The 16,477-nt window shown below is 47.3% G+C and overlaps 1 protein-coding gene across 1 annotated transcript; it reads left to right on the top strand.

The window, feature by feature from the left end:
* Nucleotides 1-1,384: 1,384 nt before the first annotated feature.
* Nucleotides 1,385-5,983, top strand: FFAR2 (free fatty acid receptor 2). The gene is made up of 2 exons (XM_007539497.3): nt 1,385-1,541; nt 2,475-5,983. Exon 2 carries the CDS (start codon nt 2,482-2,484, stop codon nt 3,466-3,468), a length of 987 nt encoding a protein of 328 aa, XP_007539559.1. The 5' UTR covers nt 1,385-1,541; nt 2,475-2,481; the 3' UTR covers nt 3,469-5,983.
* The last annotated feature ends 10,494 nt before the right edge of the window (nt 5,984-16,477 follow it).

The following is a 16,477-nucleotide window of genomic DNA, read 5'->3' as shown; positions in this document are numbered from 1 at the left end:
GAGGGTGGTCATCACTCTCCTATCAAGAGTCCTGTATGTACCTTGAGCCACTAGTTCTTTTTCCTTTTATTTTTTATTTCTTTTTCTTTTTGAATTTTATTTATTATTTATTGGCTAGAGATAGAGAAAAATCTAGAGGGGGAGATAGAGAAGGAGAAAGAGAGACACCTATAGCACTGTTTGCTTCACCGTTCCTGAAGCTTCTCCACCCCACCCCACCCCCCGAGGTGGAGATCAGGGGCATATGATAACATGTGCACTCTGCTAGGTACCCCACCCGGACTTCCCTGATACATTCTATGCTAGGCATCATGTCTGTGTCCTGACCCTCTAGGCATTTGGCCAAGTGGCCCACTTTTTACAACGCCGTCCAGCAGAAGAGGGTCTCCTTCTGCTTATGAGCCTACCACTAAGTGCTAAGTACTAAGCACTAGCACAAGTGCTTTACATGTACCGTCTCACTGCCTCTACACAGAAATACTGGATACATGTATTCCTATCCTGCCTTGATTGAAAAGTAAACAGAAGTTCAGAAAATTGATTTGGAGCTGGGCTGTGGCACACCCAGTGGAGTGCACACGTTACTACTAGCAAAGATCCAGGTTCAAGCCTCCCCCTACTCCATCCCCACCTGCAGAGGGAAAACTTCATGAGTGATGGACAGTGCTGCAGGTGTCTTTTTCTCTCTTTCTCCTCCACTGTCTCTCTGTCTCTCACCTCTATGAAAATGAAATAAAAAGGGGGGATTGCCAATGTGAGCAGTGGAGCCTCAAAGGTACTGAGCCCCAGTGATAATCCTGGTGGTCATAGAAGAAAGGGAGAAAGAGAGAAAGGGAAAGAGTGAGAAAGGGAGAAAGAGAACATAAGGGAGAAGGGAGGGAAGGAAGAAGGAAGGAAGGAAGGAAGGAAGGAAGGAAGGAAGGAAGGAAGGAACCTACAGCTATATGACTTCATAGCCCATGGTGTTCCCACCAGAACAGGACAGAGACTAGGGGAAAAAAACTATTTGTTTTAAGTGAGATGGCAAAAAAAATCTTGAGGGGAGAAGGGGGATGATATCAGATCAGAAGGCCAGTTAGAAACTTTGTAAATTGAGAAATCAAAGCAAGTGGGAAGTCTTTTTTCTGAGGATGAGTGGAATTATGGAAGAAATTCCCTAGGAAGGAGACAATGAGATGAGCTGACTTGGGAAATGAGAAAGAGTCCTGGAATTGAAACAGCCTCAGGGACCAGAAGCAGAGAATCGAGATTTGGAAGTGAGAAGGTCTGGAGGGGCAAGCAGAGCTGCCTTTCCCTCTGGGGTTGAGCCCGGCAGCTCTCACTCACTGACCTTCCGCTCTCTCTGCTCACGTGACTCATGCTGATATAAAAGCTTTCTAACCAGCCAGGTTTCTTACAATTTTTTCCCTGTGTCAAATGGGCAGTGGCAGAGGCTAGAGCTCTGTTCCTCTTCCCCAGGAGCTTATAGACAGGCCCTCGGGCCTTCGGGACTGATCCCAGGAAGCCATCCATCTCTCTCTCCGGAAGGAAGGCAAGACAAGGTGGCTGACTTAGTGCTTGTGCTCTGGGCAGTGATGCTGGGGGCCAGGGAGGGAGAATACAATGTTGGGGGTCTGGAGGAAGTCTGCTAGTAACTGCAATGCAAGGATCAGACCTAGTGACAGGAGCTGGAGGGGCGGGGGGTTTACAAGGAAACAGGAACTGAAGACTCAGAGGGGCTGGAGGGGACTCAGCTGTGTGGGCAGTGGGGGGGTACCCATAGGTGGGAAGTGAGATCCGCACTGAGAAATGAGCCTCTGACTACAGTCTGGCTTCCCCACCCAGCGACTACCCACTACAGACTACCAAGGGAGCTTTTTGTTTAGCACTGACTCCCCTTTTCTCCCCGCTCCCCAGCTCCCTTCCCCTGCTTTGCTTTGCTTTGCTATCTTCCCCTTTGCAGTATAGTCCCAAAGTATGGGGAGGAGACAGAGAGGAGAATCTGTGTTCTGCAAAGGGAGAGGAGAGCCAGGCAAGGGGATGGGCTGGGGGTTGTGCACCTGCTCTCTGGGCATGGAGCAGGGTCCAGGGAGAGCTTGCTTGGGGTCTAGACTTTGGGGGTTGGATTGTCCTCAGAAAGGCTCTCTCCTCTTTCCTTTTTCTCTCCTGGAGTGTGTGCGTGAGCAGGGGGGCGCGCAGACAGTTGGAAACTGATAAGAGGAGCTTCCCGGATTTTGCAAGAGAAGAGGGATAAGGGCTGGAAGCTGGAGAGGGAATTCCCTAGAGAAGCCCAGGGTTGGTCTCCCCCAGAGACCTCTGGAGGCTTAATATCCCGCCCAAGGCAAAGTCAATAATTGCTCTGGGCAGTTCTGGCAGGTGTTGGGAGGGAGGGAGGAAGCTCAGTCTGGGAAGAGGCACAGACCAGGGAGGATGTACACAGCCTGGGCCAGAGTGGGGTCTGTGTTCTGACGCTGTCCTTCCCCATCTCCTTCCAGCACAGCCATGCCCTCCTGGGAAAACATCGTGACCCTCGTGGCTTACATCCTCATCTTCCTCACGGGCTTCCCAGCCAACCTGCTGGCCCTGAGGGCCTTCGTGGGGCGGGTCCGCCAACCCCAGCCGGCACCCATCCACATCCTGCTGCTCAGCCTGACGCTGGCTGACCTCCTCCTGCTGCTGCTGCTGCCCTTCAAGATGATTGAGGCGGCCAACGACTCGGTCTGGTACCTGCCTGAGATTGTGTGCGCCATGACGGGATTTGGCTTCTACAGCAGCATCTACTGCAGCACGTGGTTGCTGGCGGGCATCAGCATTGAACGCTACCTGGGTGTGGCCTTCCCCGTGCAGTACAAGCTGTCCCGAAAGCCGGTGTACGGTATCATTGCTGCTGTGGTGGCCTGGGTCATGTCATTCGGTCACTGCACCATCGTCATCATCGTCCAGTACTTGGATTCACCCCAGAACACCACCAAGAGTGAAATCACCTGCTACGAGAACTTCACCGAGTTTCAGCTGAGTGTTGTGCTCCCCGTGAGGCTGGAGCTCTGCCTGGTCCTCTTCTTCATCCCCATGTTTGTCACCATTTTCTGCTACTGGCGTTTCGTGTGGATCATGCTCACCCAGCCACATGTGGGGGCCCAGCGGCGACGCCGGGCCGTGGGGCTGGCCGTGGTGACGCTCCTGAACTTCCTGGTGTGCTTCGGGCCCTACAACGTCTCCCACCTGGTGGGCTTCTACACCAAGAAGAGCCCCAAGTGGCGGGCACAGGCAGTGGTGTTCAGCTCACTCAACGCCAGCCTGGACCCCCTGCTCTTCTACTTCTCCTCTTCAGCCGTGCGCAGGGCCTTTGGGAAGGGTCTGCAGATTCTCAGACATCAGGGCTCCTCCCTGCTGGGGCGCAGAGGCAAAGAGACAGGGGACCTGGGGAACATGGACAGGGGCATGAGCCAAGCAGAGGGAGCCCCAAGCTCAGACTTCACCACCGACTAGAAGGGCCCGGGACTGTCACCCCCTCTCTGGGCTGGGCAAGGATTGAGCAGTGGGGAGAGGGCTGGGCTGGATGCCTCCGGCTCTGGATTCAGCCACTAGAAATATGACACTCTTTCTCTCTCACCTCCTTGGACTTCCTCCCCCACTAAATTTTCCTTACCAGAGGAGCACAGATCTGCTTCCAGAGAAGAAATTGTTAGAATGGAAGCATGGTCAGAGCAGTTTCAGAAACGAGGCAGCCGGTCCTGGGTTCAGGAGGCGGCTGGCAGCTGGGAATGACCAGGCCAGGAGGCAAGTTTGCTCTGAGTGCAAAGACCACACCTAGACACTGCCCTGGCTGTCTGGGCCGGATTGATGCCAGTCAGAGGAAGAATACTAAATGAGGTCAAAGAGACTCTGGGAGGCCTGGAGCCAAGGGATGAGGAGGGAAGGCTGGGAGCTTAGACCTCTAGTGATCCATCTATGTCACTGACCCTCTGATCTGCTTAAGTATGCACCAGTCATTTCATTTCCATGCTGCCACCTATGTGCACCTGTGAGCTGTCTGCCCCATGACGCTAGGAGCTGCCTGAGGTCTGGTGCTTATCTCTTCCACCTCACCCCTATTTCACCCCCATGACATCCCACCCAAGCCAGAACACAGCTCAGTCCCCATTGGACAGAGGGCCACTTGGGCCAGCATAGGAGGACAGTTTGGTGTGGCAGAAGGAAAAAATTAAGGTGACAGAGCTCTGAAGTGAGTGTCTGCAGTTTGGGTGACATTTCTCTAAGTGCAAGGATGATGAGGATGAAACAGACTCGAGAAAGCCCAGGGAAAGCTCTGGACCTGATCTGAGACTTTCTGGGGGACCTTGATCTGCTTTGCTAGGGGGTGTTTGGTTTCATCTTGTTGACAATAGAGATTAGAGAGTGCATTTCTTCACTGGGGAATTAGTCATGTGTTCCACCAAATATGTATTAAATACCTACTGTAAACCAGACATTTCTAGGGGCTGTGGATGGGGCATGTACAAGAGACAAGGTCATTACCCTTTGGAGAAGAGGGCAGGAAATACTTAAGAAGTAAGAGCTATTTGGGGACAGGCTGTGGTGCACGTGATTAAGCACACACATTACAGTGCACAAGGACCCAGGTTCAAACCCCTGGCTCCCACCTGCAGGGGGAAAGCTTCACAAGTGGTGAAGCAGGGCTGCAGGTGTCTCTTTGTCTCTTTCCCTCTCTATCTCCTCCCTCAATTTCTCTCTGTATCCATCTAATTATATATATATATATATATTTTTTTTTTTTAAGAAAAAGTAAGTAAGTAATCAGGGCTGGGAGACAATTCACATTATCATGTGTGAGTACCAGGGCTCAGGACCCCAGCCACCACATAGGAGGACTGTGCTTAGCACAAGGGGAAGTGCCATGAACAGTGGAACTGTACTGTGGGGGTCTCTCCTCTCTATGCCTCTCTTGCTCCTCCTTTCTATCTCTTCCTATCAGCAATTAGAAGGGACAAAAAGATTAGATCTCTTTCTATCAGCAATTAGAAGGAACAAAAAGATCTGTGCAGCAGAGCCACACAGTCATGAGGCCCTGCAGCAACAAAATAAAAGCAAGCACATCAACCAGTCAAGGTCATTTTGGAATGTGGCCATTGTTTTTCACAAAGGGAAAAACATTTCTTTTCATAAAGGCATGAGAGAAAGTATAGTGGTATAGAGAGGGGATAAGGTGGCTTAGGAGTCCCCCCACCCTAAATCAGGGATAGTCTGCTGAGACCTGAATGGCACAGCGTTGCTGTGCATGGGTGTGAGCTAGACAGACAGCCAGTGAGCTGGTGCAAAGGCCCTGGGGAAGGAGCAAACCTTCGTGACTTGAGGCCTGAGATGGACAGCAGGCCCAGAACAGTGGTCTGCAAGTGTCAGCATGGCTTAGAAGAATCACATGCAGACTTAGTGGGAGCACAGACTGCTGTCCTTCCTCCTCAAGATTTCAGAACCAGCAGGTCTAGGACAGGAATGCAAGTTTATATTTCCAACAATTTCTCAGATATAATACCAGAACTGCTGGTTCCAGGACCACATTTGGAAAACCAGGGGTACTGGAATAGCGTGAACTGGGGACAGAACCATAGAAGAGGAGATCGAGGCAGGACATGCAAAGTCTGTTAGGCGATGGACAAGAGTCTGAACACATTCTAAGAGCTTCTGAAACAAGTCAAGGGTTTTAGCCTAGAAAGCGGACTGATTGAAGATGGGCTGTGGTATACCCAGTTGAGTGCACACAACACTGTGTACAAAGACTTGAGTTCAAGCCACCTCCCCCCGCCCCACCTGCAGAGGTAAAACTTCACAAGCAGTGAAGCAGGGCTGCAGGTGTCACTTTTTCTCTCTCCCTCTCTATTTCCCCTTTCCCTCTCAATTTCTCTCTGCCCTATCAAGAAAAGAATAAAAGAAAAAAATGCTGTCAAGCACCAACCCCAGCAATAACCCTGGTGAAAATAAAAAATAAAAAAATAAGGAAAATGGACTTATCTGATTTCCATTTTTATTTATTTATTTATTTATTTATTGCTTTAATTTTGTCTTCACTTGGGATTTACCACTCAGAGATGACTTTTCTAGGGAAAGAGGGAAAGGGAAGGGAAGGAGAGGGAGAGGGCAAGGGTAAGGGAGATAGACACCACAGCACCAAAACTTACCCCAGTGCAACCGGGACCAGGCTCAAATCTGCATCAAGTTTACAATGAAGCAGGCACCCTCCCAGATGAGCTCTCACAGGTCCTATTATTTCCACTTAAAGACCATCAACCTGGCTTCCGTGCTTCCACTGAAGAGCAATGGCTGTCCTCATCAGTAAGGTATTGTGCGCAGCAGAGAAGACAAACCGTAAAGCACTGAGGTAAGCAGGCAGGCTTCTCACCAGCCCAGAGGCTCCCTAAACGTGGTGCCCCAGGACCAAATATCCAGGAGGTGGCCTTGCCAACTACTGTGCATCTACTTCTTCTTCTTCTTCTAGCGTTTGCCCTTCTTCCATAGCCAGTCAACAGCATCAGGTTGAGCCTGATGTAAAGTTTCGAGACCTCCTTTGAATCTGGAGAGGTGGCAGTCGTTGACTATGTGGGTCATAGTCTGTCTGTAGCCGCAGGGGCAGTTCGGGTCATCTCTGGCTCCCCAGCGATGGAACATAGCGGTGCACTGGCCATGGCCTGTTCGATAGCGATTGAGGAGGGCCCAATCATAACGTGCTAGGTCAAAGCCGGGTTGACACGTGCATCTACTTAGTAAGCTGGTACCTCGGTAGGATACTGGAAAGAGGTGAGCAGCCAACTCTTGGCATGGAGGTCTGGGGGATACATGGAGGAAAGGGAAATCTTTGCTCCTTTCTGCAGCACACACCCTCCCACGGAGGCCATTGCTTCCAACCCTGAGCTTGGGTTGTCAAAAGCGACTGAATCAACTCTGCACGACGGCCCATCATTGCCAGGTTCACCCCCCACAGTGCATGTCCAGCTGGCAGGAAGATGCTACCCGACATGAGAATCTCTCTCTCCCTGGTTATGAATGGTATAGGCTCTGGCACAGTCATTTTTTTTTCTTCATGTTTCCATACTAGCAAATGTATTTCACTCCAAGATACAGCTTTTTCTTAAGATCTGTCCAAAGTTTTTTAATTTATTATCTTTACCCATTTATTGGATATAGACTGCCAGAAATCGAAAAAGAGAAGAAGGGGTGATAAAGATGAAGAAAGACAGAGAGACACCTGCAACACCGCTTCACCACCTGTAAAGTTTTCCCCCTGCAGGTGGGGACCAGGGGTTTGAACCCGGGTCCTTGCAATTGTATCACATGCGCTCAACCAGGTGCCCCACCACCCAGCCTCGTATCCAAATTTTAGTCTTACAGCATCTGCCTTGATGGATGTATTAATAAGGACCAGGGAGACTGGGGCCAGGCAGGTGTATCTGATAAAGTGCACATGTTGCCATGCACAAGGAACCTGGTTTAAGGCCCGAGTCTCCACCTTCACAAGCTTCACAAGCAGTGAAGCTGTGCTGCAGGCATATGTCTGTCTGCCTGCCTACCTGTCTGCCTGTCTGTCTGTCTGTCTATATATCTATCTATCCAAAATAAAATAAAATAAAAGGATCAAGGAGATCACCTGCCATGGCACACCAGACTTTCATGCCTGTGATCCAAGAGGTTCTGTGTTCAATCTCCCCAGCACCATCATACATCAGAGCAGAGGCTGTGCTCTGATCTTTCTCCATCTCTCTCTCTCTCTCTCTCTCTCTCTCCTCTTCCCACCCCCGTGTGTATGTCTCACTGCCTCTTTCTCATTCAAAATAAATGAAACCTTTTTTTAGAAGGCATGAATAAGTGGATGTCAAATAAAAACACTACCTGACAAAAATCTGCTGTTGATATGACAAGTCTCTTGTCATGACTATTACCAAATTGCTATCAACTTAGCATGGCTTTACAAGATTCTAAGTTCCCAGGGGTCCAGTTTCACACTCACACATGGGTGTGTCGTGCTCACCGCACCCTGGCAAAGGACTTCTGACACAATAAACACCAGCTGAACGGGCCTGGCTGGGCATGAGCCAGGAGGATCCGGGTAGCTGTGGGGCTCCCCTGACGCCCCTGTAGGATGACAGTAGATAAACAGGGTTATTAGCTCTGGGTTAATGAGTGACAGACAGCATCCCTGTGTTGCTTCCAGGAAACAGGGGGCTCTCGGTAGGGAGTTGGGGGGGGGGGTTGGGCCTGACCTAGGGGAGTGGGCAGCAGTGAAGGGGAAGCTGGCCTTGGCTGCTTTGCTTCCCCTTTCTAGAAGAGATGCCACTGTGCCACTGTTTGTGCCTCTTTCTCTGAAATCCTCTTCTGACCATGCAGCCAGAGCCCACATTGAGGATGGCTGTGGTGGGGAAGGGAGGGCTGGCGTGTGTGGAGAAAGCCCCAAAGGAAACACCAGGAAGCATTCCCTGTCTACTCACCCAGGCTGCCCTACCTGCTCACCCACCTCCTATCCCTAAATCCAAGTTTCTGATATTCTCACTTTTTTTTTTGGTTTGTGTGTATGTGTGTGTGTTTTTTGTCTCTCCAGCTTTCGTGACCTCCTGTGGTGACAGACTTTGCCCCATTTTTTTCCCCTTTTCATTATTTTTCTCTAGTCACAGGAAGTGAGGACATTTCTCATCTCCGAGTTGCACATTTAAGCAGGAAATTGGGCCAAAGAGCTCTCTGATCACTCAGAAGCCATGGTCCAGTGACCCACTTGGCCACATGTCCTATGTCTGGAAAGGGAGGAAACTGGGGGAGGACTATGTGACCAGAGTGGGGCACCAACGCTGCCCACACACACCATGGTCAGTTGCCCACTGAAGGCGATGTCAGCTGCCTGCCTCAGTTTGGCCAAGGGAGGCCTCCTCAGGATCATAGTGTAATCAATCTCAGGCTCCCTCTCCCCAGAATTTAGACTCTGCCATCTGTCATCCACAGCTATAATCAGCCTGGAGGAAGCAGCATTAGGAAAGCAAACAAACTGTCCAAGTCTACCTGTGAAAGGCAGTCTAGTTCCCAAAGCACCACCACAGACATTATGTCATTTGACTTTCTTGTGGGGCAGCTAGCATTCAGTACTCTGCAAGCTTTTCTGAGCCCTACTAAGTGGTGGGATATGTTCAAGGTACTGAGCCAGAAACTTGGCAGGCTCCCTGCTCCTGGAGTTGGCCTCCCAAAGCACGAAGCAAAATGGAAGCGGGGATAGCTGGGAGTCAGGGGTAGGGAGTGACTTAGAGGAGGCAGGAGGCAGCACCTCTTGGTAAAAAAAAAAAAAAAAAAGTGAGATTTGAGGGTCCATGAAAGGACAGGAAGGAATGCCACATGTCAAGAAGTGGAGGAGCCAAGCACGTAGAGGCAGGTGCGTGACTTGAGCAAGCTGAGTAAGCACAAAGGGCAGTGAGGGGCTCAGTGGTGCTGGAAGAGCAGGGGATCAGGTGGTCTCAAGGGTTTATGATAAGAAACACAGCACATGAGGAAGGAGGGAGAGGGACAAGATGAAGGGACACTGGGGTCCTGATATGTCTCCTAGACTCCAATGGAGGGAAGATGAGAGGCTGTGCCTATGTGATAAAGACTATACTCTAAACCATTAACCCCCTCAATAAAATTGATCCATACCCTCAGCCTGTTTCCAGCAGAGAAGAAATTACAGAAGCCAGACCTACCCCCTTCTGTGCCCCATAAAGATCTTTGGTCCATACTCCCAGAGGGATAAAGAGTAAGGAAGCTCCCAATGGAGGGGGTGGGATATGACAATCTGGTGTTGGGAATTGTGTGGAATTGTTCCCCTCTTATCCCAGTTTTCATATGTGGTGAAGCAGTGCTGCAGATGTCTTTTCTACATCCCCATTTCCCTTTCAATTCCTCCCTGCTGCATCAAGTAAAATAAATATATTTTAAGAAAAAATAATACTTCCACTCCTTGATTAGAGGCCTCCAGAGGTTTCTCATGGCCCTCAGAATAAAATCTCAAGCCCTCTCCATTACTAGCTAAACCTGCCGTCTCTGACATTCACCCCAGGCCCAAGTTCCCCCCCCCCCTCCTCCTCCTCCTCCTTCTCCTCTTCTCATCATTATCCTTTTCATGCCAAGTTCAGATGCTTTGCAGTGTGGTTCCCTTTCCCTGGAGCCTGTAACCCCAGATTCTCATGTAGCTGAGTCCTCATCTTCCTGGCTCCTTGTGACTTAAATTCCATTTGCTCACAGGACTTTCTCCACCCCCACCTCCAAATTCCTTCTTAGACTGGCCCACTAATTTTTCCTTCCCTCCAATTTCCACCTCTGTTTCCCCCTTGCTCTATTTACTATAAGAGTTCCCCAGGTTTACTTTCCTATCCTTTCAGCTATCGTTTTTTTTAATTTCCAAGCACTCTCTTCTATTCCTTTCATAACACCTTGGTTTTGTGTCATGATTGTAATATCCACTCTGGTCTCTAAGGATTTTTTTTCCTTTTAGTAACTAGGACAGAGAGAAATTGAGAGGGAAGGGAGAGAGGAGAGACACTTGTAGCACTGCTTCTTGTAGCACTTGTAGCACTCATAAAGCTTCTTCCATACAAGTGGTAAGGGGACCAGGGGCTTGAACCTGGTAGTGTGTAGTCTACCAGATGTTCTACTGTCCAGCCCCTTCTTGGAGTAATTTTCATCTCCTTGCTCTGAGTTGCCTTTATAAGTTTGGGTATCAAAAGACAGAGGATAAAGGACAATGTCATAAGTTGTTTACTATGGCATTGCTTCTATAATCAAAGTCTAAAAATTTCTGGAACACTGACATGTAAAGACTACAGTTAATTCTGACACTGTATCTTATTAAAATGGGGTGATTTGCATTTTGTAAAATGATCCTGCACATTGAGCTGCATGCCTTAAAGCCTAAAACTCTAGGATTGTGTTCATGGTAGAATAGTTTATCTGTTCAACAAACAGTGGAGCAAGGTCTATAGCACTTCTTTAACTACCTTTGGAAATACTATACAATGTTAGAATAATTTATTTTGCTTTACAGGGGTTTGTCATGTATTTTTTGATTTCATTTATTTAATTTTGAGAGAGATGCAAAGAGAGACAGAGAGAGAAAGAGAGGGAAACACCAGAGCATTGCCCAGCTCTGGCTTATGGTGGCACGGGGGATTGAACCTGGGACTTCGGAGCCTCAGGCATGAGAGTCTCTTTGCATAACCATTATGCTATCTACCCCCACCCGTCATGTATTGATTTTAATATTATATTTTGGTAATAATTTTTTGTTTTAAAATAAGCAAAAACAAACAGAAAAACCATGTTTGTGGCCCAGGAAGTGAATAAAGTAATGTAGTCACAAACATACAACCACAAAGTCAGTCCCTAGCACACATGTGCCAGAGTGATGCACTGGTTATCTTCCCCCCTCCCTCTTCTAATAAATAAATAGATCTTTAGAGGAAGAGGAGGAGGAGGAAGAGGAGAAGAGAAAGGAAGAAAAGTTGTCACTAGATATCTGGTGATCCTTGGTTGTCTGATCACCTTAAAAAGAAGGAAGGGATTTAAATGTTTGGAGATCTGACAATGATATCATGCCTAGCATTTGCTTTAGAAACATAAAAAGCTAAAAGAAAGCCACAAGAGAAGAGCATGTGGCAAAATCTCAGGAACTACTGAATCTAGGCAATAGACAAATCAGGTTCCATTGTATTTAACCTTCTATCAAAACTTTGGGTGCATTGGACATTATTCACAAGAAAAGCACAGTGGTTGGCAGGATTCAGTTCCTCCCTGATTGCAGCGGACCGCGGGGACCTCCCTTGGTTCCTTACCATGCTGGTTTCTCCACAAAGCAGCTGGTTTCCACCAGAGCAAGGAAACAACAAAGGACAGTCTCTGAGAGAGGACAAAGCTCAATTCAACCTCAGAGAGGGGAGTAAATTAACCAAGGGTGGGATCACTGGACCAGCTCAGCAGCGGCTTTGCACAGGCACAATGTAACCCATGGAAGCTGTGAACAATCGTGTCCCATACTCCCAAACACTTAAACATCTCTAGTGCCTAAAACCTTGTTTCCGGACACAGGTGATCTTCACCAAGTGACAGAATCGATTTGCTAGAGGAAACTCCCAGCCCCTGATTTTTTACCCTATGCGAACCAATGCCACCTACTAGTCATGAAGTCCTGCGCATGCTGTAAAGTTGTTTCAGGGCTGGGGAGACAGGATAATGATTCTGCAAAAGACTTATATACCTGTGGCTCCAGGTTTCCAGATTCAATCCCCAGCACCACCATAACTAGACTTGAGCAGTGTTTTGGTCCCTCTGTGTCTCTGCATCTTTCTGTTATCTCTCAATCCTTAAAATAAATATTACAAAAAAAAAAAAAAAAGGTAAAGTGGCTTCACAGCCTTGACTCATTTGATCCTGATTTCAGTCGTAGGGCAGAGAAGAAAGAATTATCAAGACTGGGTGGGGACAGGGTAGGTGGTGGTGTACCCAGTTAAGCCCACATGTGCAAGGACCGGGGTTCAAGCCCCCAGCTCCTCACCTGCAGCAGGGACACTTCACAAATGATGAAACAGGTCTGCAAGCATCTATCTTTCTCTCTCCCTCTCAAACTAACCTCCCATCTCAATTTCTCTCTATCCTATCAAATAAAATGGAAAAAGTAAAGAATTATCAGGACTAAGGAGACAAAATAATGGCCATGCAAAAATATTTTCAGCCTTGAGGAATGATAAGTCCCAGGTTTAATCTCCAGCACCACCATAGGCCAGAGCTGAGCTGTGCTCTGGTAAATGTAAAAAAAAAAAAAAATGGGGAGTCGGCGGTAGCACAGTGGGTTAAGCACACATGGCGCAAAGTGCAAAGACTGGCATAAGGATCCTGGTTTGAGCCCCCAGTTCCCCACCTGCAGGGGGTTGCTTTGCAATCGGTGAAGCAGGTCTGCAGGTGTCTGTCTTTCTCTCCCCTTCTCTGTCTTCACCTCCTCTCTCTGTTTCTCTGTCCTATCCAACAACAACATCAATAACAACAACAATAATAACTACAAACAATAAAACTACAAGGGCAACAAAAAGGAATAAATAAATAATATTTTTTAAATGGTGTATTGCTCCAAAGAAAAAGACTCTTGGGTGGGTGGAGAGAGGGGAGAGTACAGGTCCTGGATAAGGATGACAAAGGACCTAGTGGGGACTGTATTGTTATGTGGAAAACTGAGAAATGTTATGCATGTACAAACTATTGTACTTATTGTCAAATGTAAAACATTAATCCCCCAATAAAGGAGGGGAAAAAAAGGAAGAGAAGAAAGGAAGGAAAAGGGGGGGGGGGAGAGAACCATCACTAGCCCTCATTTAGTGCTGATCCTGACCCTAGCCTGAGCCCAAGCACTCCCAAGCCCCTTCTCTGACCTTTCATCCCAAGCTACTGCCATCTATCTGGTCCCTCCCATCACTTCCTCTGCAGATAGGACTTTAGAGGCTTGTCACCTTCACAGAAGCACTCTTTAAGAATCCAAGGCCAACTCCCTCGTAAAGATAAAACCAAACCAGCACAGGCAAAAATGAGACACCTAAGGACCTTTGAGCAAAGAGAACGAATGAGCTCTGCCACAGTGTCTGAGCAGAAAAGAAGAAAAATGGAATGGGAGCAGGTGGTGATATACTCGGTTGAGTGCATATATTACAATATGCAAGGATCTGGGTCCAAGCCCCTGGACCCCACTTGTGGGGGGAAAGCTTTATAGGTGGTGAAGCAGGTCTGCAGGTGTCTTTCTCTCTCCCTATCTCCCCCTTCCATCTTTGTTTTTCTCTGTCTCTATCTAATAAATGAGTAAATAAATAAATAATTTTTTAAAGGAAGGAAAAGTGAGTCCCTGAATTAGCAGAGCAGGAAGAAGAGGTTGGTCTTGCAAGGGAGCTCAGAGGCTGGAAGGAGAGGGATTCAGACTTCTCTGAATGAGAGGACAGTTTCAGGGGTGGGATGAAACTAACTACCTGTCACGACTAGGAGCCACTTTTGAAAAAAAGGAAATGGAAAGAAAAAAGCTTTAATATAATTAGAAAGCCAGGGTTTGTTTGGTTTTCTTTTCTGTTTGTCTGGTTTTTTATGGGGGAGGGGGTATTTTTTTTGTTGCCAGGACTTGCCTAGAGCTTTGTGATTGTGATTATAACACTCCTAGTGGACCTTTTTTTTCCTTTTTCAGATAGAGGGTGAGAGATAAAGAGATAAAGAGAGAAATCATAGCATCACTCCACAGCTCATGAAGCTTCCCCTTTGCCTAGGGCTCCCATGTGGTAATTGGAGGCTCAAATCTTAGCACATTAAAAAAATAAATAAATAAATGTGCTTTACTGGGTGAGCTGTCACCTAACCCCACCAGTTGTGTCTTGTTTTTGCTTTGCTTTGCTTTAAATTTTTAGTTAGTTACTGGCATGAGAGAGAAGTAGAGTATATAGTGGTCCTGGAGGCAGTGAGGTAGATAAAGTGTTGTTGGACTTTCAAACATGAGGTCCTGAGCTCAGTCCCCAGCAGCACATGTACCAGAGTGATGTCTGGTTCTTTCTCTCATTCTCTCTCTCTCTCTCTCTCTCTCTCTCTCTCTCTCTCCCCACCTATCTCTCTCATTAATAAATAAATAAAATTTTAAAAGAAAAGAAAGAAGTAGAGTGAGAACATCAGAGCATCACTCTGACACATGTCCCAGGTCAAACTTGGAACCTCCCATTTTTAAGTCCCAGTGCTCTAGTTTCTCGGCCATCCCTTACTATTTTTTTTTAAATCTAGAAATCAGCTCCTATAAACACAATGCCATTTAGATCTAGGGTTAGTTTGGTGTCTAGATAGCCAGAACTCTGAGACCCAGCAGTGAGAAGTGAAAATAGGGCAGAAAGACACCCTTAAGGGGAACAAAATAGGATCTCAAAGGTCACATCAAACTCCAAAGGGCACAGGTTTGAGAGATCAAAGGTGTAAAAGGTTCCCTGCTTCCCTCGTGAGACTTTTTGTCCTCTCTTGGAATATGCCTGCCACCTCCTGGGTAGATAAGGTTATTACCTGTCTCCAAAGCCTAGAGGACCAGGAGCCACAGATACTATGGCTACTGTCACTCTCATGTAGCTGGGACTCTCAGAAGCAGACACAGGGATGAGACCTTCAAGGTGAACAGCTATTAAGAGGGCCCATAGCTTAAGCCTGCCTGAACGTGGTATGGAGAGGGGCTCAAGAAATAGACTAACCCACACAAAGCAGATGCAGAGGGGAAAGAAAACAGTAAAGGGGGCCAGAGGAGACAGCATAATGGTTATGTTAAAAAGACTTTCATGGCTGAGGCTCCAGAGTTCCAGGTTCAGTTCCCAGCTCCACCATAAGCCAGAGCTGAGCAGTGCTCTGGTCTCTGTTCCCCACCCCACCCCCACCATTTTTAAAATAAAGTATATAAAGGAGTAAAAAGAGAGAAATTAATACTTAACATGATTGTTCAGTAATTTTCCTAATAGATTATTCTGCCAGATAAATAGCTTGCACCACCAATAACCCATAACAAACAAGTAGCAGGGATAGGACTAGAGCCTGGGTGTGTTGTTACCCTAAACCGCCCACTAAGACTAGCACACATGAAAAATGCCTGCATGTCTACCCCTGTGTGTGAAATTCTGAAAAGCCAAACAAAATCCATAGTGGCTATTTAAGGGGTTAGGGAAAATCATTCAACTTTCATCTTCTAATTTGCACAATTGCAGAATGTATTATCTATATTTTTTCCAGTGAATATATAGTATCACATAAAAAGACCATCTTTTTGAGGCTGGGTGGTGGCACACCTGGTTGAGCACCCATGTTGCAATGCTCAAGGACCCAGTTTCAAGCCCCCAGTCCCCACCTGCATGGGGAAAGCTTTGTGAGTGGTAAAGCAGGGTTGCAGGTGTCTCTCTGTCTCTCACCATCTCTATCGCCCCCTTCCCTCTCAATTTCTGGCTGTCTCTATCCAATAAATAAATAAATATTTTTAAAACTTTAGAAGACTGTCTTATCTTAAGTAATAATTCTGTTTCTCAAATACACATGCAGAAGAAAACTCAACTTACTCTAGCACATAGGTCTTATTTACTGAGGAATTATTATGTTGTTATTATTCTTATGTAGTGTGCCAAGTACCTAGCACTGCACACTGAAGACTCACTGGATCCTCACAACTGGGTATCTATTATCAGTAGAACCCTTGACAGAAAAAGAAGTTGAAGTTCAGAGAAATGAAATCCATATAGCAATGCAGAGGTTCAGGCACAATCTGACTGGCCATCATATTACAACTTCAGTGTGCAAGCAATGCAGAAGTATAGCAGCACTGAAGTGCTAACCACGCACGAGACCTGTGCCTGTCACGATGATCTCATCAAGTCTCCACAACAGTCCCCATTTTACAGATGAAGAAGCCAAGCATCAGCAGAGATGGGTGGTAGGCGTATTCCAAGAAACTGACAGA

The sequence above is a fragment of the Erinaceus europaeus genome, chromosome 2 (genome assembly GCF_950295315.1).
Source record: "Erinaceus europaeus chromosome 2, mEriEur2.1, whole genome shotgun sequence".
Classification (NCBI taxonomy): Eukaryota; Metazoa; Chordata; class Mammalia; order Eulipotyphla; family Erinaceidae; genus Erinaceus; species Erinaceus europaeus.
Note: the sequence above shows the minus strand (reverse complement) of the source record. Positions and strands in the feature narration are given on the sequence as shown.